Below are 27,311 nucleotides of genomic sequence, written 5' to 3'. Positions count from 1 at the left end.
CGGCCATGTAGCATGGCTGTTCGTACACATGCGTCATACAGTCTGCCTTTTACTCTGAGAGAGAGACCCTTTGTCACCAGCAGAGGTAAGAGCTCTTTGAACTTTGCCCAGGCTACTCTTATTCTAGCAGCTACACTTTCAGCACACCCTCCCCCGCTACAAACTTGGTCACCTAGGTAGCGGAAGCTATGAACTGCTTCTAGTTTTTCTCCCTGGAATGTGACAGAAGTTGTTTTCTGCACATTCTCAGTGTTTATTGGTCCTGAGCATCTGCCACATACAAAAGCTATCTTGCTAGTTAGCCTTCCTTTGATATTGCTGCACCTCTTATGTGTCCATAGCTTACACTGGGTACATCTTATGGAGTTTCTACCTACGCCTTTTCTGCAGATCGAGCAGGGCCATCTACCTGAAGGGGTTTACTAATAATAAATCAAACAACATGAAAAATAAACAAGCCATTGAGGGTTTTACAGATATACACACACACACACATATATATACATTTATATATATATATATATATATGTATATATATATGTGTGTGTGTGTGTGTGTGTGTGTGTGTGTGTGTGTGTGTGTGTGTGTGTGTGTGTGTGTGTGTGTATATATATATACATATATATACATATATGTATATGTATATACATATGTACATATATAGATATATATGTATACATATACAGATATGTATACATATATGTATATATATACAGATATGTATACATACATATATATATATACACACACATATTTATACATATATGTATATATATGTAGTGGACCTTGCATGCATGAAGAGGATTCGATCCACTATAGCCAAATTTAAATTAACACTGCAACAAAACTTTTCCCATGGTAGAACAATAGTTTTTTCTCTGACAGCAGTTTAATATTTTCCAGATGCCTTTAGCTAGGCCCGAAACAATGTCTTCACCACTTGTCCCTTTCTAACCTCTTCTACATCACCAAAATCTAAAATAGAGATAACAAGACCACCAACTAAATCTATTGTTCTCAGTAATATATCTATCCTTCTAGATTGTTATAAAAGCAAGGAAATCCCAAGAAAAATTTAGTTTTAGTCACCAGTCGGTGACGACTCAACAGTTTAGTCACCAGTTGATGACGACTCAGTGACAACGAAGTCTGGCTGACCAGCTAGAACCTTGGCCAGAGGGAGAAATGAAGTTTACTGCCAGCAGTTGTGAGACAACGTCGCAACGTGTACACACATATAAAGGCCAAAATTAACTTTCTTTACCTTGCATGCTCTACGAACTGTGTTATACTATTACACTAACCTACCCGTCGTGGTATGGCATTTATTAAAGTAACGGTAAATAAATATTTCTTTACAACTTCGATCATTGTTCATCGTTCATCTTACAACCATTACAATTGGTAACTACACAAAATTATCATCGCTACAAACAAAAATATTATCGTTACAATTGGATGGGAAAAGTTCTGTTGCAGTGTTAATTTAAATTTGGCTATAGTGGATCGAATCCATTTCATGCATGCAAGGTTCACTACATCTATATATGTATATGTATGTACATATATATGTATGTATATATGTATACATACACGGGTTGGACAAAATAATGGAAGCATCATTATTTTGAAATAGCTATAAGACCCTCAAAAGCTTGTTTATTTTTCATTTTTTTTAAAATTTATTATTAGTATTGCTTAATATGTTTTGTTAAAATTGCTGTTTCCTTTCAGATATCATCAGGAAAAGGAAATTGAAATTCATTAAAATGACAGATCTATCGGATTTCTAAAGAAGTCAAATTGTTGGTGCTCGTTTGGCAGGCACTAGCGTAACGAAAACAGCCAAAATGTTTGGTGTATCAAGTGGTACTGTCTTGAAAGTAATGACAGCCTTTGAGAAAGAGGGAAAAACCTCCTCGTCAAAACAAAACTCTGGAAGAAAACCAAAACTTTCAGATAAGGACAGTCGAACTCTTACATGAATTGTTAGAAAGGATCACAAAAGTACAGCTCCCAAAATTACTGCAGAGCTTAATGACAACCTCGAGAACCCAGTTTCAACAAAAACTGTTCGCCAGGAGCTGCACAAAGCCGGATTTCATGGGAGGGTTGCAATCAGAAAACCACTACTTTCAAAAACAAACATTGCAAAGCATTTAGAGTGGAGTAAAAACCTACAGAATTGGTCCCTGGAGCAGTAGAAGAATGTTATTTTCTCAAACGAGTCATCCTTCACCCTATTTCCAACCACCGGCCAAGTATACGTGTGGAGACAGTAAAAAGGAGCATTTGACCCAGACTACCTTCTTCCAACTTTTAACATGGAGGTGGATCTGTGATGATCTGGTGGGGTTATATCTTGGAAGTCCACCAGCCCAATGGCTTCCCTTCATGGCAGAATTAATAGTCAACACTATTCAAACATTTTCTCTTATCAAATTTATCCTATGGTTGCGGAACAGTTTCCAGAGGGAAACAATCTTTCAGGATGATAATGCACCAATTCACACAGCTAAAGTTGTTACTGAATGGCACGAGGAACATTCTAGTGAAGTTGAACATCTTATCTGGCCACCACAGTCCCCAGATCTCAATATTATTGAACATTTATGGTGCATTTTAGAAAAACAAGTGAGGAGTCAATATCCTCCACCATCATCACTACAAGAACTGGACACTGTTTTAGCTGAAGAATGGACAAAAATTCCTTTGGAAACAATTCAAACTTTGTACAAGTCCATACCTTGTAGAATTCAAACTGTAATTACTGCCAAAGGCAGTCCTACCACATATTAAGATAAATTTTTAAAATTTTAAAGTGTTTCCATTATTTTGTCCAACCCCTGTATACATATATATATATATATATATATATATATATATATATATATATATAGATAGATAGATAGATAGATAGATAGATATCTGTATATATAAAAGGCAGGATATGTATGTATGTGTGTATGTGAATGTAATTTATGCATATCCACAAATTAGCACGCATGTCACTCCAATTTTAGGAGGATATTCATCATGACCCTATCTGCATTTTCGTCAACTTTTTCTCTCAGAGGCACCCATGTATAGCTGTAAAAATCGATTTTCAACCATAACTTTTACCAATTTTGAAGTTTGCTAACATGACGAAGTGAGGGAGAGAGAGAAACTGCGTGTTGATGTGTGTGTGTGTGTGTGTGTGTGTGAAAGGGGGAGTGAGGGAGAGATAGAGATTGTTTGCCAGTGTCTAACAAAAAAAAAGTAAAGAAAAAGTGGGAGAGGGAGACAGAAAGCATCTAACGAAAGAAAAGATAGGTAAGGAAGACAGAGTAAGTGTAAAATGTAAAATGCTTTTTTTTCTTAAACACGAGATATACTTTCAATTATTGGATGTTTTTGAAAGACACTATATTTTATAATGAGATTATATATACTTTCTCACACAACAATTAAAATATATTTAGTTTAAATCATTTATTTTAAATCGTTCATCTTTCTCCCCCCCCCCCTCTCACTCTCACACACATACTACTTTGGGAGCAAAAGAGTTTTGTTTATATTTCACGCCGAGACAATCCATTTATTTAACAACAATGAAACAAAGAGGTATGTAACAATTTGTCAGAGAATTACACAATATAAATGGATAAAATTTCCGAGGCTTCCACCACACCCCAACCCGTTTTTCTGACCACAAAAAGGGTTTTGTAGTATATTAGCAGGCCAGGATAGTTGATTCCACGCAAAAAGATCAATGTTTGGGGGAGTTAAATTCCAAGGATTTCAGCACACCAGTAGCAGGCATCCATTTGGAGGAGCCATGCTTTTCACATGGGCAACTTTATGTGGCCTGCTCCTGTGTGGGAAGTAGAAACGCTCTTTTTGTGTATGTTCCTCAGGGCAGAACACGCAATGTTGTCTATAGCAAAGTTTTATAGACAAGTTGTCACTGCAGCCGATGTGGTTATAAACATTGATCCGGAAGCATTGGCCGGACATATTCTCAAACCATGGCAACATGACTTATGGACTCTTCCTCTTTTTTATTGGACAATGCTGACTTCTCCAACAACAATGCTCACTTGGCTGATATCAGTGATTGGCTAAGTTCCTCATAGAGTTAACCTAGAAGGGACAGGCACCTTATTCTTTGGTTAAGGCTGTTGGTAAGTTTTCCTAAGTTACTCCAATCCAGATCCCCAATGCAAACCTTCAGATCAACCTTCTCCTATGCAGATCTCTAATGCAACTTAGAAAAAACAGTCAATGAGTGGAAATAACCGATAAACTAATTCCTTATGGGATTTCCCAATCAAATTGCCAGCAAACCATTTTCAGCCAAACCAATTTCAATGGATTTCACTCAAATCTGATGTCGATGTTACTTATTTTGGTTTGAAATAAAACACTTGATCACTTAATAATCCTAGTTTAATCCCGGGAAACGCTGGCTATACTGCTAGTATATATATATATATATATATATAATAATTTTCCCAGAGGATGTAGCAACCGTTACCAATATAGCATAAGAACTTACCTTAGGAGATCATTAATTAGATTCCTTAAGGGTCGTTCTCACAGTTTATATTTATATCATAAGGTTTTTAAACTTTTAAATTTTCATATTCAAAAGAGACAGAGACTTCAAATTCGATATATCGAATTTGAAGTCTCTGTCTCTTTTGAATATGAAAATTTAAAAGTTTAAAAACCTTATGATATATATATATGTATATATATATATATATATATATATATATATATATATATATATATATATATAGATGCGACGACCGAAAATACAGTTGGCATTATATCCCTATCTCCCGGGCTGGGTTTTGAACCCGTACTCTGGTCTGTTGGGGAGAATGGTATTTCCTTCGTCTTGTCGGCAGCCACAGCTATTTTTAGCGTAGCTGCCCCTTTCCGGTCAGCGAAAGTTAAAAAAAGGCAGCATAGGAATTGTACCGACCGACCCATCTTGGCAGGGGGTAAAGTAGCACAATGAGCTATGGTATTTGGGATGAATAGGAGAACAAGAATTGGCGGCAAAAGCAGTTAGCAGAGAATTTTGGCCAGTGGAGTTCTGGTAGCCAGTGGGGCAGTCGAGCGGTAGCAGCTAGCAGAGGCAGTTGGGTTGTAGCAGCCAGCCGGAGCGGTTGGGAGACAGCAGTTTGCCCGTTGAGATGGGGCCAGTCGAGTGAGAAGAATAAGTCTGACAGTCTGAAAGCCTTGGTCAGCAGAAACGCATAGAGTCCCAGAGAGAGAGGGACAGAGAAATGAAGATGAAGGATTATAAGTCTGATGGATAAAGCTATGGTCAGCAGAAATGTATAGAGAGGGACAGAGAGAGACGGAGTCCCCTCTTCGGTGTTAAGAGGGTGCTTCGCGTGCGGGCGTTCGTAACAATATATATATATATATATATATATATATATGTACACATACATATATATATACATACACATATATATACACATACACACATATATACACATACATACATACATATATATATATATGTATATATATATATCAAGGCACTCTGTCGGTTACGACGACGAGGGTTCCAGTTGATCTGATCAACAGAACAGCCTGATTGTGAAATTAAATGCAAGTGGTTGAGCACTCTACAGACATGTGTACTCTTAATGTAGTTCTCAGGGAGATTCAGCATGACACAGAAACAGGTACAACAGGAACAGGAAGAAAGAGTGAGAGAATGTTGTGATGAAAGAGTACGGTAGGGTTCGCCACCACCACCCCTGCCGGAACCTTGTGGAGCTTTTCGGTGTTTTTGCTAAATAAACACTCACAACACCCGATCTGGGAATCCAAACCGTGATCCTACGACCACAAGTCTGCTTCCCTAACCACTGAGCTATTGCGCCTCCACCATATATATATATATATATATAAAACTGAAGTGGAACTTTTAAAACTTAGAGCACAAAATCACGAACAAAAATACACAAAAATTGATGATGAGATGCTCTTCGAACTTACCACACACTCCAACGAGCAATCCCTCGAACATGTTATCAAGCTGTGGAAAGATGAATGCCAAAAGGAAGAACTAACTTCCCTTAAACACTGGGAAAACAACAAAAAATTCCTCCATAACTATGAAACACAATTCATATTAAACCTCAAATAAAAAAAACCCTTCACAAAAGACCAACAATACATACTACCACTGCTACCCACAAACACCACCCCAAACCACACTACAAACACACATACCCCCCTACCTCCTTCCATACCAAACACATTCTCTTCCAACCCTACAAAAGCCCTTTTTCCCCACAAAATAATCCAAACAAGACCCAACTCAACCATTCTCCTTCCATATGGACTAAAAACATCATGAACCCTCCTTACACTTGCTATTATCCCCATCCCAATGCCCCTTACTCTCACACCAATAACAAACAAGGAATCCTACCCACACCTATACATAAATCTCCCACCCAAGGTACCCCATACCGTCCACCCAACAAACACCCACAATCATACCATTCTTTCTACAGATCTTCATACCCACGCAACCCACACCAACAGAACCACAATAACTACCCACCCAACTCCAACCTTGCATACAATCCACCCTACAAACACCCAAAACCCCCCCGCATTTCTCACAAAACCTTAAACCATCACATCCCATACCAACACAATCACTATACCTACCCATCCATTTCCAGCCTATCCACCCAACAATACCCCTACCCCTACCCCTTCTACCACAACTCTAACAATCACTACACCCCCTACTTCAACAACCATTTTTTAGACAGAGGGGAGAAAAACAGGCACTACCGCTAATACAGACCCATCAAAAGAAAACTAAAAAGAAGACTAAAATAATAAACCTCTCTAATAAAACCCTTACACAAACCCAAATTAACATCCTAGCCAGAGGCTTAAAATTCACACCCACCCCAAGAACACCCAACCCCCCTGAGATCAAGGATGACATTTCAGAATTTTGCAGAAAGCTTCGTTTAACAGAAGCTTTCATAGACTTCAACAATGAGGATGACTCAATTATTAAAAACAAAAGCAACTTCATACCTTCCAAAGGAAGGAATAAAGCACTAGATGATTTTTGCAACCACATCCAGAGTTTCCCTTTTACCCCACCTAAAACCAAGGTCAAATCAAACTTTAATAGCATAGAATGGAAAAACCTAAGAGACTTACAACAGGACAAAAGCCTTACTATCAAAGAAGCTGACAAAGGTAGTACTGTAGTCCTAATGAACACAGATTTTTACAAACACCTAGCACTCTCCCTACTAAACGATAACTCCTTCTATGAAACTATCACCAACTATAAACAACAAAAAACTCTCAAAAACCTCACCACCCTTATACTCCAGCAAGGTCAAGGACTCACGGACAAAGAAAAAGATTACATCACTAATTTCAAATGCAAGCCCAGCCTCTTCTATGGCCTCCCTAAAATCCATAAGAACAAATCCATCACCGAAGCTTGCAAACTCTCCTCTGAAATCTACATCAACATCAAGGCACCGGAGGATTTAAAACTAAGACCCATTATAGCAGGCACCTCCTGCGAAACACATCGCTTAAGCAATTTCTTGGACATTCTTTTGAAACCTTTCCTAAGCCACATCAAAAGTTTCATCAGAGATGATCTTGACATGCTCAATCACCTCCCGAAAACAACAAACGAGGAGTCACTCTTGGTTTCTTTTGACGTGGTCAACCTTTATACAAATATCCCTCATGAATATGCGATTGAGGCAATTAAATTCTGGCTGCACAAACACCCAGAAACATTTCCTAATCGCATCAACACAACTTTCATCATAGAATCACTTAAGTTCATTCTGACCAACAATTACTTCCTGTTTGCAGACACATACTTTCGCCAAAACTGTGGTATCGCGATGGGTACTAAAGCTGCACCAGTCCTTGCGAACCGCATAATGGGTTTTTTTGAATTAACACTATATGAAACCTCACGCCATAAATTTGGACACCTTTTCCACATCTTTTTAATGGATAACTGGAAAAGATATTTGGATGATTGTTTCATCATATGGAATGAACCCTATGAAAAACTTCTAGAATTCAAATCCATTCTTAATAACATACATCCCAACATTCAATTCACTATGGAATTCAGCAAACATCATCTCCCTTTTCTTGATCTCTTAATTATAAAAACACCTAATAACCAAATCACAACCGACATCTACCACAAACCTACAGACTCACAACAATACCTCCTTTTTAGCTCATGCCACCCAAAACACACCAAGATAAATATCCCCTTTAATTTAGCTAAAAGAATTTGCACCATTGTCTCTGACCCAACCACTCGAGAAATACGCTTACAAGATCTCAAAAAAAACATTGTTACAACGCCAATATCCCTCCACACTCATAAATCTTGGAATAAAACGTGCCAAGGAACTTGACAAAAACACACTAAAAACCAACCAACATAAAAACACACCCAACCCCAAAATACTTCCATACATCTCCACCCATAACCCCAACAACATCGAAGCATTCACCACAATTAAACAAAACCTCCCCTTACTCACCACAGACCCGAAAATGAACAATATCATTAATACACACAAAGTCCTTAAATGCAAAAGGCAACACAAATCTTTGAAAACATTATTAACCAATTCCAAACTACATACACCTCTTCCACCCCCATCAGTTAAAAAATGTGCACGCCCTAATTGTAGCACCTGCCCTACCTACTTGAAGGCTCTGAATTTACCTTCAAATGAGGAACAAAGTTTAAAATTAAAACCAATTTCTCTTGTTCCTCAGGTAACCTCATTTATGTCCTTACTTGCACAGGTTGCCAAAACTTCTATATCGGACAGACGAGCCTCCCATTACGTAGAAGAATAGCTGTCCATAAGGAACAAATAAACCTCCCTCAATACCGCCAAATTCCACTCAGTGGCCACATAGACTCTTGCGCCAGAAACAAAAACCCTAAATTCATTATATTCCCTTTCTATCAATGTAAAGACAGAATCTCCACACAAGAAAGAATCAACAAGGAGAATCTTTTCATAGAGAAATTCCAACCATTTCTTAACACACACACCCCTCAGTGACCTTATTCCTCTATGAACAGACACAAACTTCCTGTTTGGAAAAAAAGAGTTCATAACTCCAACTAAAAACACTTGTCTCCCCTTACACACACTTCCTGTTTTGACACCACATTTCCTGCTTAACACAAACTTTTAACCCTTTTTTTAAACCTAACAAAACTCTCAACCCTCATGCATCCTTATTTTTTCTACCAATTTATACATGAACTACTATTGAACTACAAAAGCTCAAAGACAATATAATGTATGGGTATATTTATTTTTTTATATATTATTGTTTTATATATTATTTTCTTCATTTTGTACTTCTTTGTAAAAAAACATTTTCATTCTCCTTCTTCTTGATAATTTGCTTCCTCGCAATGAAAACCGGTTAGAAAAAATCTGTATTAAATTATGCTTCCAGTTCAGCATTTTGGCTTTTTTTCATTTTCCTATATATATATATATATATATATATATATATATATATACATATATATATATATATATATATACACACGCGCGCACACGCACGCACACATACATATAAATATACATATATAGCAAGAGACGGCATGCAAAAATTTCAAATCGCCTAAACAAACAAATTGAAAGCAATGAAAAATCCTGCCTGAAAATACAATTGCAGGAGATTGAAAAAAATGCACAACTTTCCCATGGAAAAGAAAGAGCAGACAAATAAGCCTTGGCTAAAGACAATATAAAATGTAACCCCAGAGCCTTCTACAAGTCTGCCAAAGAAACAACCTCAGTACACTGCAGGGTAGGGCCACTCCCCAAAAAAGATGGTTCACTCACAGGAAACCCAAGGAGGATAAGTGAAATACTAAATGAGCAATTCAAAAGTGTTTTCACTCCACCCCTAGGACACTTTCAAGTCAGCAATCCAGCTGACTTTTATACCACTGCAGTTATAAAAACAGAGGCAGTGATGATTGATTATATCAATATAAAAGAAGACGATGTAATAAGAGCTATAGATGAAATAAACCCGAACTCAGCTACTGGCCCTGATGGATTCCCAGCAATCCTTCTAAAAGCATGTGAGTCCTAGCAAGACCACTGCAGTCAGTCTTTCAGAGCTTCCTTGCAACCGGTAAACTTCCAAGCAAGCTGAAGGAGGGTAAATTATGCCCTATTCATAAAGGAGGTAGCAGAGCAGAGGCCAAAAACTACAGACCTGTATCTCTGACTTCTCACATCAGCAAGGTCATGGAACAAATAGTCAGAAGATAAATAATCACATTCCTTGAGGAAAATGACTTGCTGACTGACACCCAACATGGTTTCCGACCAGGAAGAAGGTGCCTAACTCGGCTCTTACAACATTATGACTGAGTGTTGAAACAGCTGCTCAACCACTCAAATGTGGAAGTGATATATCTCGACTTTGCAAAGGCTTTTAATAAAGTCAATCATAGAATGATAAGTCACAAACTGCATGATCTCAGCATAGTCGGGAAATTGGGAGAATGGCTGCATGACTTTCTGAAAGATAGAAGTCAGATGGTAGTTACCAATGGGACCACCTACAATGACATGCAAATAGTGAGTGGAGTTCCATAAGGCACTGTTTTTGGACCACTACTGCTCATAATGGTCCTCTCAAATATGCCCTCAGCCACACACAGATCCACGATTACAAGTTATGCAGATGATACAAAAGTCTTACAGGTGATACAGAACCCTGAAGACACTATGCACCTCCAATGTAAGTTAGATGAAATATACAAGTGGGCAGAGAAGAATAGCATGCAGTTTAATGCTGAAATGTTTCAAGCCTTGTGCTATCAGCATGCAAAACTAAATGCAACACTAATTAAATACATTGGACCTGGAGGGATTGCAATACCAGAGACACAGTCAGTTCGAGACTTGGGCATTTACATGAGTAACGATGCATCCTTCCATGTGCATGTTGCTAAGTTGGCAATGAAATGCAGGCAGATGACCAGATGGATTCTTAGAACGTTTAGAACGAGAGATCAGGAAACCATGATGGTCCTCTGGAGGACACTTGTCCTAAGCCACTTTGACTATTGCTTCCAGCTATGGTCACCAATCAATGTAAAATTAATTGCAGAACTTGAGGTAATCCAATGAAGCTACATGAAGAAGATAGCCTCTATGCAACATATAAGCTACTGGGAAAGACTCAAGAGATTACGACTCTATTCCTTAGAGCGTAGGCAAGAAAGATATGCCATAATATGCATCTGGAAGATCCTAGAGGGACTTGTCCCAAACTTTGGCATTGAGAGTTACACTAATGCTAGAACAGGGCACCACTGCATAGTGCCAATAACTCCAAATTTGCCATCAAGATATGGGGCAAGATATTGCAACAGCCTAGGCTTTAAAGCCCTAGAGCTCTTCAATATCTTCCTGAAGGACCTGAGAGACCTACATGGGATGGATGTAGATGTTTTCAAAACAAAACTAGACCTCTTACTGTCAAGTATCTCAGATGAACCAACTTCACAGTAGGAAGTGCAAATGAGGGCAGTGGCATCAAACTCCCTCATGCACCAATTGTCAATTTCTAAAAAGAATTAGTGAAGTAAAATTATATAGCAACACCAAATGACGGTGCCCCAGCATGGCCACAGCTCATGAGCTGAAACTAGATCAGATCAAAAATATAAAAGAACATCATTATTCATAAAAATAATAACATTAGTGGCTGCAGGCATAAAAGCCATATAGGCAAAATTAATAAATATATAGAAAATATAGATATAGATAGGAGTCAAAATACTCCAAAGCCACAGAAGAATCACTAAATTAATACAGGTATGATAGGAAAAAATTTAATTTAATAAGAATTTTCTGACCTCCACAAAGGTTGCAGAAGGAATGTCAGTTAATCTAATATCATGATTTTGAATGTAGCACCAAAGGCAGTCGATTCTCTTCAGCCAGATCTCCTAGTAACAATTACAAAGATTCACTACTATCATACTTATGTTCATTTGAGTGCCCAAGCGCCATTGAAACAAACGAACTATGCGAAATTATTTATAAATATATATATAAAGGAACATTATTATTCATAAAATTAATAACATTAGTGACTGCAAGCACTGTATTGGCAAAATTGATAAATATATATAAAATATAGAAATATATTTATATATAATAGGGTACTAAACTACATAAAAAATATCTTGAAATACTAAACAGTAAATTTACTCAATAAAATCACCATCGGCTTCAACCACAGACTCCAGGTGACTTCAGAATCTCCTGCAGTTCTTCTGGATGGTCTCCTTGTTTAAGTAGGTGAATAGGTGAATGCTGCCATAATCCTTGCCTTCAGTTCATCTTTGGTGTTACAAGGAGCTTTGTTGGTCTCTTGCTCAACTGCGCCTCACACATAATAATCAAGAGTCAAATATTGTCAAGTAATCTTACACACCTGGTATAGTACAAAGCCTATATTTTAAAAGGAAATTCTGGAGTCACCTTATATACTGACATATATGGTATATGAATATGTACCATCATCAGTTAATATCCATGTTCTACGCTAGCTGTGGTCCAATGTCTACCTTTTCATGGTTTCTACAGTTGAGTGCCCTTGCTAATGCCAACCAATTTACAATGTGTAATGGGTGCTTTTTTCATGCCACTCTCTTGAAAGACTACAAATTCTAAAGGAAAGGTGTTGACTTTATGCTGGGATTGAGAGAATACAACATGAGAGAGGAAGAAGGACAGAGCAAGCTCCAGTAGAGAGCTGCATGGTTACTCATATTTAGGAGGGGAAGAGAGAAATAAGTTGGCGCTACAAAGAGAGAGATATTAACAATGAGGTGTCCAGGTGGCCTCAGGTGGGTAGAAGTGGATGGGTGTGAGTGAGTCAAGATTGGGGGTATGCAAGGTTGTATGGGAGGAGGGGTTGAGGAGAGCCTGCAACTGTAAAAAGGTTGGGTGATGACCAATGACTCATGGGTTAGGAAAGGATAAAGGGATGCAGGAAGGAATAGGTATAGGGGGAGAGTGATAGAAAAATGATACAGTTGAAGGGGAGGACAAGAGAAATGACAAGGCGAGAGGAGCAGGAGAAGAGGTAGGTGTAAGGCATGGTGAGAGGTAATTTGGTTCACTGGTTATTCTGATGTGGAGATTCTCTGGCCACCTACTTCCAAGTTGGTTTCTTGGTTCACTTTCTCTTTCCTTGGAGTGAGACTTCTGGACTTCTTTGATTTGAAGGTCATCAAGTCATCCAACTGACAGTGCAAATTGCAAGTCTTTGGATGCCACAATAGTTGTGTGGTTCATGAAGGCCTGTAGTGGTGCATTTGACATCTTCTGACAAGCTCCACTGGTTATTGCCTTACTTGCTGCGGCTCTAAGCACCTACATTGCCAGAATAAAGAATATTGGTGACACTGTGCATCCCAATGCAATTACCACCTCTAGTTTAGCCCAAGTGGTTGTGTATGAACTCCAATGGTGGAGTAGCATGACCATCCTTGAGAAGAGTTTAACATGAAACCTGCATTGTTCTCAGTGGAATTATGCCACTTGGGATCCAAACATGTCTTCCTCAAGTGCTCTTCCACAGTGTCCTGCTCTATTGAGAGTGCTCCTGATCATGGCTGATTGAAGAGACTCCTGGTATATTTGTAAAGCTTCTTGAAGGACTGATCCCACTCTCTCCTTCACTTCAGTCATTGTCTTTACTGAAAGCATTATATCTTTCTGAGGTCTTTCCAGATCTTTAACTGTCATTCTGTCTCCTCAGAATTTGAAGTGTGTAGGTGCCTTTTTAAGTTTCTTTTCTTATTCTTTAAGTACTCCATTTGTCTTTGCCATTTGTTTAGCTGGTAACTTTGTTTTCCCTTTTACACTACATTGTTCCTTGCAGATCTTATATATACTCCCTCCATAAACCTCCAGGTGCTTATTGTACTATATTTTACCCAGTTCCTTGTTACTGTGTTTGGCAAATTGCACCATCAAGCCTACTCCAAGCTCCTTCATTGCTCACTGGTGGTCTTAATCACCACTGCTGGGGGGAATTCTTATCTCTCTTTAATATTTATGGTGTTTTTAATACATGTCCACAAGAGATATTATCTCAGGACAAACACTGCAGCAACTGGTCTATCGACAGTGTACATACATTAAATATGATACACAGATGGTTATATATAACATAAATAAAAGCGTGTCATAAATTAAATCAACAATAGTGTGATTGAAGTCATTATTCAGTTTACAATTGAACGAAGGTTCAAAATAAAATCGTCTGAATATTGTGTTGTGTGCAATTGATTTTTCCTTCTAAACATTAAGCAACACACTTCTAAAACCTAAACTGTTCATACATTTATTAATTAATTGAAAATCATTAAGTTAATGTTTAACGAAATTAAATATTTAATAAGAAAATGAAAAGTTTAGAAGTTAAATTTTTTATTAAAACATGTCGAAAATATATCCCACAGTGATACCAATTTTTGTTTTAAATTAGTTTACTTGACTCAAACTTGATGCAATATACAGAGCAACAACTATGAAACAACAAACTTTTGTCAGTCTCAGAAAGCAGTCTTGCAAAGTATAGTAGTGGGGGCACAATGAGTAAGACTTATTGCATTTTTGACTTTGAAAAAAGATGTTTTTCATAAAAACTATGTCAGTTAAGCAAATGACCTCTAAATGCATTAAAACCCCTATAACACACTCCGAACACTATTTTCAAAAATTATCTCTGCTCTCTTTGAGCATATAAAAGACAAATTTAGCTGGGGTAAAATGAGTAAGACAAGCTAGATAAATTTACTTCTTCAATTCTCCAGAATTACATTTGAGTAAGGACTTATAAACAATATCCATCTTCAGGCATCAGTAATGCAACAAAAATTTTGATGGACTTTTGGATCAGGACCCCCATATAAGTTGGAATTTCTCTGTTTTGATGGGATTTTTCCAATTTTTTTTCACCACAGCCTTCAAAGTGATGTGGGGGAGGGTGGGACTTATGAAATTTTTGAAAATTCATTTTTTTTTCTACCCTTCCCCATCCAGACTTTTTTTTTCTGGCCAATTTTTCTTTGCATTACGCACTTAAAAAAGATTGGGAAAGCCTTTTGGTAGAGAGAAATTTTTTGAAAAACTGTGATTTAAGGGAGATTTAGCTGTTATTTCTAGCATATCCTACGACCTTCCCCGTTTCTTTGTCACTTTGAACATGTATTGATGTTTTTCAAACTTTTCTCACCATAAACACATTTTATGGAATGGTGGTCCATTGCTGGGATTTAAGCAACAAAAAGAAAAGTTGTAATTTAAATTTCTATCCTCTTCCCCACGCTAAGTGAATCCGTGTAAGAAAAAAAAACATTTACTAATAGAAGAGTATGCGATTAAAATACATTATCTTTTACATATCTTTTTTAAATCCCTATGGACAAATCCCATCAGACCTTAGGTCCCCACCAATATTATAAAAATTATAAACAAACGGGAGTGGGGGTGAAAAAAATCATAAGTTAAAAATTTTTTTCTGTTTTTAATGATATACTTTTCTGTTAGTAAATGTCTTTTTCTTACACACAAACACACGGACTCGCTTGATATCGAAGGGTGGGGAAGAAACGAAGAAAGTATCAGGTAGGTCGTAGGATGAGCTAAAAACAACAACTGAATAAATCTCCCTTAAACAGCATACTTTTTATTCTGAGAATATTTTCAAAAATTCTTCTTCACAAAAAAGGCTTTCCCATCGTTTTTAAGTGCTTAGTGCAGGGTGAGGATGGAAGGGGAGGTGGGTGAAAACATTTTTTAATTTTCAAAATTCTTTTTCATAAAAAGCTCCCACACCCCATTATTTCGAGGCTGTGGTTAAAAAAAAAAAGGAGAAAGAATCTCGTCAAAGCGGAGAAAGTCCAACTTATGTGGGCGTTCTGATCCCAAACTGCGCCAAAATTTAAATTATGTAGGTCAAATTGAAAGAAGAACATGGTAAAATGGCACATATGAAATTAACGAAACTCGAATAAATCTAGAAACTAAACAGAATATTTTCACGGTCTGCTGAAGTGGTTCTCTACATGATATATTTACGCACAATGCAGAAAAAGAAAAAAAATGAGTCATTACTCATTTTGCCCCAGTTTAGACATTTTTTTAGGGGGGGGGATTGAAGATTATCAAATTAGTGTGGGGAAAAAATTGACTTGGAATCCAACAGAGAAGAGAATATTGATCGTTAAACACTAAAAATTATCCGTATATTTTATTAGCAACCTCAATTACAATCGGATCTAAGTTGAGGAAAAATTTCTTGAAAAAGGTATGTCACCTGACTATATTTCAAACTCTCTCAACTTCAACAACTATGTTGACCAATTTTTACTCCCAAGTATGACGCGACAGTACAAAATGATGATGTAATACTTGCTCTGTCACAGTTTTAAACAGATAAGGAAAGAAGCATTAAAAGAAATGAGAAATTACTCGTTTTGCCCCACTACTGAATAATAGTATTTATCCACCCAAATATATACAGATCGAAGGCATGGGACGATATACCGCGAAATGTTTTAGGAAAGCTCGTGAGAGAAATCGCAATCACACGAAAAGGTAAAGTCGTCGTCCTAAAAAAGCAAACCCCCTAGCAATTATCGGTATACCGAAACCACCACCGGCTTGAAGAAGTCCAAAGAACGCACGAAATTGAGTGTCAAAAGAAATATTCTCAGTTATGTAGTAATACGAGAAATCAGGGTGAACTCCGACCAATATGCAAAGATGTGGCTAAACATAACATGCGAATTTTGATATACATTCACGTAGCTGGAACAACTAGAAACTGATAAACTTACCCTACAACTCAGGATGATGAACCACTTAAAATAATAGCAATAACAAATAATGCAAATATCATTGTCAGTGTATCCAGCTGTTATACACAAAAAGAAGGAAAAACATTCGTTGTGATTTTTTTTTTTTTTTTGTTACTTGCCTATTAAATGTTTCCAAAGTATATGCGATCAACGGTTTCCCCATAATGGGCCAAAATTGCTTTGGAGTAGGAACTCCCGTCCGAGAACCATAACCTCCAGCCGGCAAAACAACGCACACATTGAAATCCACTGGACTTTCGTCACCCGACATTGGAAACGTGTTGTTTGTTGATGATTTGTGACAAAGATGGGGATTGGCTGTTATTTTCGTTCGTAGAAAACCGACCAATCACTGACCGCAACATAGATTGCTGTGGAAACAGAATTGCTAACACAAATATTGTAATTATCACACCAATGATACAATGCAGAATAAAATATCAGAAATGGAAAGAAAAATAATTCAGTAATTTTATAACAGACTATTTTCACAAGTAAATAATCGTAAATATTACACGTTTCCCATGTTTGAAATACCTAAATTGTAAGTTAAATACACAAAACAGTGGTCTGTGTACAGAATGTTAATCTTAAATTCGTTTGGTCTTTTTGTTTATTCTTTTTTATGTAAAGTTGCGTTAAGCCGCCTGCGGAATTTTGTCATGCAAAAAGCTGAAATCTGAGAATAAAACAATTTTAAGGAAAAATATACAAACAAATTCATCGAATATGTACAGATTTTTTTTATGACTTGATGTGACATGTACTGGAAACAAGAAACAAAACATTTGTAAAAATTAACACTTCCTTTTTCCGGGCTGGGATTCGAAACCGAATCTAACTATTCTCGCTCGTCTTGTCCGCCACTTGCAAAAACAGACGCGAAAGAAATTTCTTTGTTCTGTCAAAAGATGATGGATGGATTTCCCTTTGACCTCCAACCGAGCTGTGTCATTTAAGGTTCAAGTGGACAGGAGGCGACTTGCATCATCATCATCATCATCGTTTAACGTCCGCTTTCCATGCTAGCATGGGTTGGACGATTTGACTGAGGACTGGTGAACCAGATGGCTACACCAGGCTCCAATCTGATTTAGCAGTTTCTACAGCTGGATGCCCTTCCTAACGCCAACCACTCCGAGAGTGTAGTGGGTGCTTTTACGTGCCACTGGCACGAAGGCCAGTCAGGTGGTACTGGCAACAGCCACACTCAAAATGGTGTATTTTATGTGCCACCTGCACAGGAGCCAGTCCAGCGACACTGGCACAATCTCATTCGAATGTCTTTACATGTGCCACTGGCACAAGTGCCATGAAGGCGACGCTGGGCACAGGTGCCATCACGGTTTCGTATCTGCCTGCCCCAACAGGTCTTCACAAGCCGAGTTTCTTGTCCAATGAAGGAGATGACATTGGCATGGATGCCAGTCGTCGAATTTAGTTCGATTTCGATTCCGATTTCACTTGCCTCAACAGGTCTTCGCAAGTGGAGTTTTGTGTCCAATGAAGGAAGGTACGCATAAGCGGGCTGGTGGAGGCCTTGGATTTAGGTCTCACTTAGCTTGCTGGGTCTTCTCACGTACAGTGTATTTCCAAAGGTCTCGGTCAGAAGTCATCGCCTCAGTGAGACCCAATGTTCGAAGGTCGTGCCTCACCACCTCAGGTCTTCCTGGGCCTACCTCTTCCACAGTTCCCTCAACTGCTAGGGAATGGCACTTTTTCACACAGTTATCGTCATCCATTCTCACCACATGATCATACCAACGCAATCGTCTCTCTTGCACACCACAACTAATGCTTCTTAGGTTCAACTTTTCTCTCAAGGTGCTTACGCTCTGTCAAGTATGCACACTGACATTACACATCCATCAGAGCATACTGGCTTCATTCCTTGCGAGCCTACGCATGTATTCAGCAGTCACGGCCCATGTTTCACTGCCATGAAGCATGGCTGTTCGTACACATGCGTCATACAGTCTGCCTTTTACTCTGAGAGAGAGACCCTTTGTCACCAGCAGAGGTAAGAGCTCACTGAACTTTTCCCAGGCTATTCTTATTCTAGCGGCTACACTTTCAGCGCACCCTCCCCCACTACTAACTTGGTCACCCAGATAGTGGAAGCTATCAACTACATCTAGTTTTTCTCCCTGAAATGTGGCAGAAGTTGTTTTCTGCACATTCACAGTGTTTATTGGTTCTGAACATCTGCTACGTACAAAAACTAACTTCTTAGTTAACCTTCCTTTGATATTGCTGCACCTCTTATGTGTCCATAGCTTGCACTTGGTGCATCTTATAGAGTTTCTACCTACGCCTTTTCTACAGATCGAGCAGAGCCATCTACCTGAAGAGATTTGTGTTTTGTCTGCCTTCCTACTTATTAGGACTTTGGTTTTAGCTAGGTTGACTCTAAGGCTTTTAGATTCTAGTCCTTGCTTCCATACCTGAAACTTCTTCTCTAGTTCTGATAGTGACTCAGCAATTAGTGCAAGGTCATCAGCATAGAGGAGCTCCCAGGTGCATCCTGTCTTAAATTCATCTGTTATCGCTTGGAGGACTATGATAAATAGGAGTGGGCTGAGGACAGAACCTTGGTGGACCCCTGCCTTTACTTGGAATTCTTCACTGTACTCATTTCCAACCTTACCTTACTGACAGCGTCTCTATACATGGCTCACACAGCTCTCACTAACCATTCTTCTATCCCTAGTTTCTTCATTGACTACCAGATGAGGGATCGGGGGACCCTGTCAAAGGCTTTCTCCATGTCAACGAAAGCCAGGTACAGAGGTTTATCCTTGGCTAGGTATTTCTCCTGAAGCTGTCTTACCAGAAATATAGCATCTGTGTTGCTTTTCCCTGGCACGAACCCAAACTGCATCTCATCTAAACTGACTTGCTCCCTAATTAGTTGGGCTATGACCCTCTCCGTGACTTTCATTACCTGATCTAACAACTTGATACCTCTGTAATTATTTGTATCTAAAGCGTCACCTTTACCTTTATAGCAGTTGACAATGGTGCTGCTACACCAATCATTGGGTATGACTCCTTTGTGTATCACCTGGTTAAAAATATGGGTGACTAGGCTATAGCCAACACTGCCAGATATTTTGAGCATCTCTGCAGTGATTCCTGATGGGCCAGGGGCCTTCCCTGCCTTCATACTCTAATTGCTTTATCTACCCTGGTACTGTCAACTCAGATAGCTGGTCCCTCTGTTGGGTCAACATTCGGCAGACTCTCTTTCTCCCATTCATTCTCTTTATTGAGCAATCTTTCGTAGAAATTACTCCTGTAGTATGTCTGTCCTTCTAGCTGAGATGACCATGATAAATACAGTGAGACGCACAACACAGAACCACATGTTCAGCATGAACGACCCAATACAGTAGCAGTTGCAGAACATAAACAGACACGACCGAATGACCAACGCACACACAGACACAAAACATGGCTCATCACATTGACAGACAGTGTTTCTCCTGTTGTCTGTCTTTACTTCGCCAACTCGAAGCAAGTTGATAATGTCATGTAGCAGATTTCTTTGTGTATACAACACGTAAATGCAAGTGTCAATTAAATGAATTATTTAAACCACAATCCTATGCTTTCCCATTATTTTACTTTGATGTCGTCCACATGCCTATTTCATCTGCTACCTCAACAACATCTTTTGCTACACATCCCACTACATATGGTGATCCCGACGAAGAATGATAACCTTCACATCACAAAGTCAGAACTGCTAAATTGCTGTGATTAGTTGTCACACTATGGTGCTACCAGAACACAACCCAACAGTGAACTCAACCACAATCAACATGGCATTCCAGGCTGTGATTATGCTGAGGACTCCACCATATTGGAGGCACAATCCTGCACTATGGTTTCACCACATCAAGGCCCTCTTTTACTTCCAACCGAATAGTTAGTGATGCGTCTCACCTTATGTACATGATCAGTTCCCTATCACCAGAGACCATGAACATGGTCTGAGATCTCATTATGGCACTACCCAGTTCTGTGTCATACGACATTCAAAACCACCCTGACCAACAGGACTTCAGAGTCCCAACAAAAGCGACTCTACCAGCTCCTTACATTTGAGGAATTAGGAGAAAGAACGCCTTCTCAGCTTCTACGAAGAATGAAGCAACTTCTTGGAGATGAGATCCTCCCCCAAAAGATTTTTAAGCAACTTTTTCTCCGGCATCTACCCTCCAACATGCAAGAAGTCCTCACTTCCACACGAGAATCCACTTCCATTGATGAATTGGCAGAGCTTACTGACAAAATTGCTGAGGTACCACATAGATAATCAATGGCATCGACTGTGATGCAAGCCATTCCCCCTACAAATCCTTTCTTTTCCATGACCAGTGCTTCCAAAATTTCGAATTTGCACTCACTAATGACACAGCAGGCATCACAGATGCAGGCCCTGATAACAGATACAAGCCCTATCGCATGGTGCCCTGTGTCAAAGTAACAGCTGATTGCACCAATTTGGTAGACAGTACCGAAGCGTGAGTTCTACCCATAATTCACAGGAAACTTGGTACAACTGAAAATTTGGAACACGGGCACAGAAATGCACACTTTCATGCTCGTTTTCAGCATCCCATTCAGGAAAGGACACAGCCAGGAATTGAACACGACAGAAATTCCTGGCTCTCACCCACAATGTCACCTGTTTTTCATTTGCGATCGTGTAACAGGCATGCGTTTCCTTGTTGACACCGGTGCGGAAGTCAGCACAATCCTTGTTTCCTGCACTTCAAGCAAAAGAAAAGAGACACCAGTCTGTCTTCAGGCAGTCAACCACTCACTGATTCCAATCTATGGTGAACAGTCCCAAACACTGAACTTAGGACTACACAGCACCTTCCAGTGGGTATTCATCATTGCTAAACTGCCGACCCCTATCTTAGGAGCCAATTTCCTTCATCATTTTGGTCTCTTGGTAGATATCAAGCACAGAAGACTTGTCGGCAGTACCACCCAGTTCACTGTGCACAGTATAACTGCTCGTATGGCCACAGTCAGCCTAACCATTTTGCAAACAACGACAAACCATCACAGTGCTATCTTTAAAGAATACCTAGATGTTGCTTCACATGTCCCAAAGGACATCAATACTTGGACGCATGTTTTTGTTAGAAATGATGGAATACCTTCTCAATTTCAGCCGCCATATTCCAAGCCCAACAAAGTAGTCCAAAAACAACCAAAGTATTTCGTTCTCGATATTGGAGGAAAATGAAATAGTGTCTCTGTCGATCGCTTAAAAAAAAGCATTCATCAAAGAGGACTTACTTTCAGTTCCCGCTGTTCCTCAAATGGACTCAACAACTTCAACTTCACCCATCGCAAACACCTCAGATTCTGCACTACCTCAGGACACCAAATTGGGAAGAACAGTCTGATGGCCCGCAAGATTTGTTCAAGTCTTTCGAGTAAGTACAAACTCTTCACCTACCCATCTTCTCAGATGAAATGTCTACACCAACAAATAAAAGCAAATTGTTTTTTCTTCTTGTTATGAACAATTGCCACACATATATAACCCATGTGACTCTGCATCATCTGCATACAAGTCAAACCAAAACATTTTGTATAAAAAAAAACTTTTCTACATCAACGTAAAACATGTTTTATGAATATTGTTCTGCTAATTGAACTGACTGAACATTTCACCAACGAACTTTTTGCGTGAACATTTTCATTTTTCTGTAAAATTACATTTTCTTGCATGTATATATGTTTTGCTTTGTTTTAAAAATGTCTTGCTCTCTACATCACAACTGTATGCTTACACACACTTGTAACTCTCATATTTTCATGTGTGCTATCACTTGTTCTCCGTGCCACTGAAAGATAACTTACCTCTATTAGACCTCTAGTGGGTCATGTAATCAATAGAGTTGCATGTCTCTTTCAACGTGCCAGCATATTACATTTATGCTTCTGCCTAAGCATATACACATTGCCTAACATATATCACACACACCAACTTTGAACATTGATTTTTTTGCTTTACATTTTTTCATTTCTTTCACTTCCCATATTTTTGACATGTATTCATTTGTTTGTAAATGACACTGTATCTGTTTTTCTGCATTACAAAATTCATACATTTTCAATATCACACACATCTGTATCGTTTGCTCTCTGTGGCTTTCTCACTAGAAGTAGGTGGTGTAAAAACTAACATTTCCTTTTCCCAAGCTGAGATTTGAAACCGAATCTAAGGATTCTTGCTCTTCTGATCCACCACTTGCAAAACAGGTGCGAAAGAAATTTTTTTGTCCTGTCAAAAGATGATGGATGGATTTCCCTTTGACCTCCAGCCTGAGCTGTGTCATTTAAGGTTCAAGTGGACAGGAGGCGACCTACATAGGTAGAAATTACTCCTGTAGTATGTCTGTCTTTCTAGCTGAGATAACCATGATAAATACAGTGAGACACACGACAGATTGGCAGACAGCCAGCAAGAGGCAAACCATTGACAGACAGCAGTTAAGTTGTGCCAGTCAAGCAGCCAACACAGAACCACATATTCAACATGAATGACCCAATACAGTAGCAGTCACAGAACATAAACAAACATGACCAAATGACCAACTCACACACAGACACAAAATATGCCTGGTTCTACCTCATTACATCAACACAGTATTTCTACTGTTGTTTGCTTTTAATTCACCAACTTGAAGCAAGTTGGTAATGTCATGTAGTGGACTTCCTTGTGTATACAACACATAAATGCAAGTGTTGATTAAATAAATTATTTAAACCACAATCTGATGCTTTCCTATTGTTTAACTTTGATGTTGTCCACATGCCTATTTCATTTGCTACCTCAACAACTTCTTTTGCTACATATTTATTGACAACTGAATGAAATGTGTACTAGAATCACATAAATGATGAATGTAAATTTGGATTTCTTTTTTAATCTTTTTCCCTCATTTATTTGCTATATACTTTTGTAAAGTGTGTGCTTTTTAGATTAATGAAATGTACATTGATCATACAATTTACAATACATAAATTCAAATAATACAATTCTCCAAATATATTTTTATGAAAATCGGCCAGTGGTAAACAGATACTTCAGCATGTTATTTTTACATTATCCGCAAAATCCTCTGTGATTCTTAGCTGAGATAATTGTTGTAATTATGTTGCTCATCCATTATTCACAGCGGTCCTATACTTCCAGTCTTCATTCACTTCTGTATCAATTCCTTTAACTGTATATAAATTTCATAACTAAAGTCGGCTTGTTCTTATGATTGAATAGAACCTTTAATTGTTGCATCTTCAGCATCTGCATGTAACATAATTTTGTTCTGTCGTAAGAATAGTAATGGATTCAAAAATCTTCCAAAAAACACTTGTTGGTGAGCTGTCTGAAGAAGATTACAATTATTAGCAGAAAATGTTATGTGTACATCAAGCAGGCAAAAATACTCACCAAACTGCTTTTAGCCATACTTTTAGTTCCCTTCAGTTGTCAATGAGTGTACCACATTCCAGGAAGTTCTCAATCTCCTTTATCAAAAAAACATTTTCTATTATGGGTTGATACAGATTACGTAACCAAACTCAAGCAGAAGACCAGTTGATAGACCTGAAAAATATTGCAAGCAAGTGTCATATATAGTGTCTAAGTGCAGAATATCATGACATTAATTTGCAATGCTTCCGTCTCAGGAATAAGTTCGTCGACCATTCATCAATAGTTACTTGAGTCTACCAAAGACGACCTAGAATCATTGGTAAAACTTGCTTTAACAATGGAATTGGCTAACAAGGATGCGAGGAACTTGTCAATGATGAATCCTTCATGCCCTCCAGTTCTGGTAGCTTCAGGAAAAAGATCCTTCTACTGGTCTGGTGGACCTATTCATCCAAACTCTACCTGTAATAAGGACACTGGGCAATCAGTTAAATGATCAAACACTCTACTGGATACTGAATCAGATAGGGTCTTTATTTGTCTATATCTGGCCATAGAGTTTGGGCTTTTACCAACAATGTCAAAAAATTCCATCCTTTTAGCCAATAAAAAGCATTTAAGATTGTGTTTAGTCACACTAGAGTGGGATGGATGGTATTATGAAGTAGCACTTAAGGAATTAATTTGCCAACATTCAAGTCTATTGCCCGGCATTGATATGTCCAAATTAATATCGATCACTACAAAATCGTGAAGAAATCAGTCATAGAGAGTTCATCGAAGGTTAAATCAAAGGAATGTTGAAAATGGGATTATTCAGAAAACTAGAAGTGCGTGGAGCGCACAGTCATTCATCGTGTCAAGAATTAAGGCTAATAGTTGACTATTCCAACACCATAAATTGATTTAGTCCTATTGACACTTATCCCGCAGCTAACTTGAAAGAATCACGTACAATTATTACTTCTCTACTTTCAGCTTGAAAGAAGCCTATCATCAAATTCCATTGTGTAAAGAAGATATTCATTTGACAGTTTTTGAAGCCTATAACAAACTGTTCAAATTTACTTGCCTACCATTTGTGTGTACCAATGCCGTCACCATCTTTCAGTGCATTATAGATTCATTCATTTATGATAATTCTCTTCAAAAAACCTATTGTTACATCAATGACATCATTATCGGAGGTGAAACAAAGAAAGAACATAACTGTAATTTAGTCAAGTTCCAGCAGTCAGCTGAGCAAGCCAGCATGCAACTTAACAAATCCAAATGCTGTGTTGACTTAAAATTCATTCACTCTCTATGACATGTAATGTCATATACTTCCACAGTATATAAATTACCTAACTAAAGTCGGATTCTGTATCACTTCCTTCCCCAGTATATACATTTCCTAACTAACTCGAGTCAGCTTGTTCTTAAGATTGAAAATAACATTTGGTTGTTGCATCTAGCATTTACATGCAACAGTAAAATTTCAAATATTATTCTCATGAGTTTGGATAATTTCATTCTACCGTGGAAGAGAATCTGACATTTCAAGACTGGCTGTTTGTATGAGAGGAAAGTGTTTTTCTAACAAATCACTCTCTTCTTGGATGAATAGTTGGTTCACGCCTTAAAGCTACATCAGTATAGTCTTGAAGCATAAGCACAATGGGTAGTTGACTGATGCCCACAATGAAGTTTTGAAAGAGTAAGATAAAAGGACAGGAAAAACAAATTTTTTACTATTCCTGTCATAATACATGAAGGAAATTTCTTCATCGCTGGTTTTGCTGGTGAAAGCTTGAACTATTTTAAGCTGAAATTGCTTTGAAAATATTTTAAAGCTATAAGTTCATGTTCTGATTGGTTATAAACTCAAGGACGTTATTTATTTTCGTCATTTGTTTATCATATGTCTTGGTCATTTATTTATATTTGGCTGTCATCTCACGTGTCTCCTGTTCTGTTTAGTCCATTCTGTATTTCTGTAGTATATATCCTTATTTGCGCAGGCATTTGGATCTGTATCTGTGTGCGCATCTTTGTGTTTAGTATGGGTATTTAGTGTGCATGTATATGGATTTGTTTACTACACTGTTTGTACTCGTGTCTTTATTTAGTTATTTTTTATTTGTTTATTTACTTATTTATTTCTTATTCTCTCTTTAGTATGTGTCTGTGTTTTTGTGTGTATATGGATTTATGTATTATACTGTTTGTATCTTACATCTTTTCTTCTCTCATTCGGTCTTTAGCTGTTGGGTTGCATAGTGTGGTGGAATGGAGGAGTGTTTTTATTCCATTCATGTTTTTTGTTGGGGCTCAGTCTGTCCACAAGAATGCAGTTATTGTGGACCACACCAAATTCAATATCTTCATAGAGGGTGATGAGAAATGTGTCCCACATGTGCAACCCAACAGAATTAGAGAGACACATACAACACTTCATCCAGTACATGCGGTTCTCTGGTTGCAGCCAAATGGAGAGGCTCAGAGTGTACAAAGAAGCAATAGTTAAGTACAAGGCCATCATAGAGAATGGTGCAAATGGGATCTACCCGCTATACAGGAGCAAATCCTGGAAAAGCATAGAAAGGACCTAGAAGAAGATAGATAAGGCCAACTCATGATATGACAACCAACAATACCAGAGTCGTGTTCATTGATGCTACCCTTGGTGGTGAACAAACAAATCTTTTTCAGAAATCTTATATAAGATGAATCTATGGATTAAAGTAGCAAAAAGGCCAGAAACCCCAATAAAATTCCTGATTTGTAGAACATATCCATTTGGAAGGCTCCCATGTGTGGATAATAACTGGATAGTATGTAGGATGAACCCACAGATAAACTGCAAGATTAGGAATGTAG

At 38.2% G+C, this 27,311-nt stretch overlaps 1 protein-coding gene across 3 annotated transcripts in view; it reads right to left on the bottom strand.

Annotated features, from left to right (window-relative positions):
- LOC106878830 (D-ribitol-5-phosphate cytidylyltransferase) overlaps positions 1–17,312 on the bottom strand; it is a 140,179-nt gene extending 122,867 nt beyond the window's left edge. Inside the window, exon 1 of one of the 3 annotated variants that reach the window (XM_052967256.2) lies at positions 17,101–17,312. In XM_052967256.2, the coding sequence (XP_052823216.1) occupies positions 17,101–17,252 (152 nt within the window). In that variant the 5' untranslated portion in view covers positions 17,253–17,312. The remainder of the gene's footprint in view (positions 1–17,100) is intronic. The other 2 variants (XM_014928170.3, XM_014928169.3) reach the window with 2 other exon arrangements.
- Positions 17,313–27,311: the final 9,999 nt, after the last annotated feature.

This window comes from Octopus bimaculoides, chromosome 4 (genome assembly GCF_046866305.1).
Source record: "Octopus bimaculoides isolate indiv1 chromosome 4, ASM4686630v1, whole genome shotgun sequence".
NCBI classification, from domain to species: Eukaryota; Metazoa; Mollusca; class Cephalopoda; order Octopoda; family Octopodidae; genus Octopus; species Octopus bimaculoides.
Note: the sequence above shows the minus strand (reverse complement) of the source record. Positions and strands in the feature narration are given on the sequence as shown.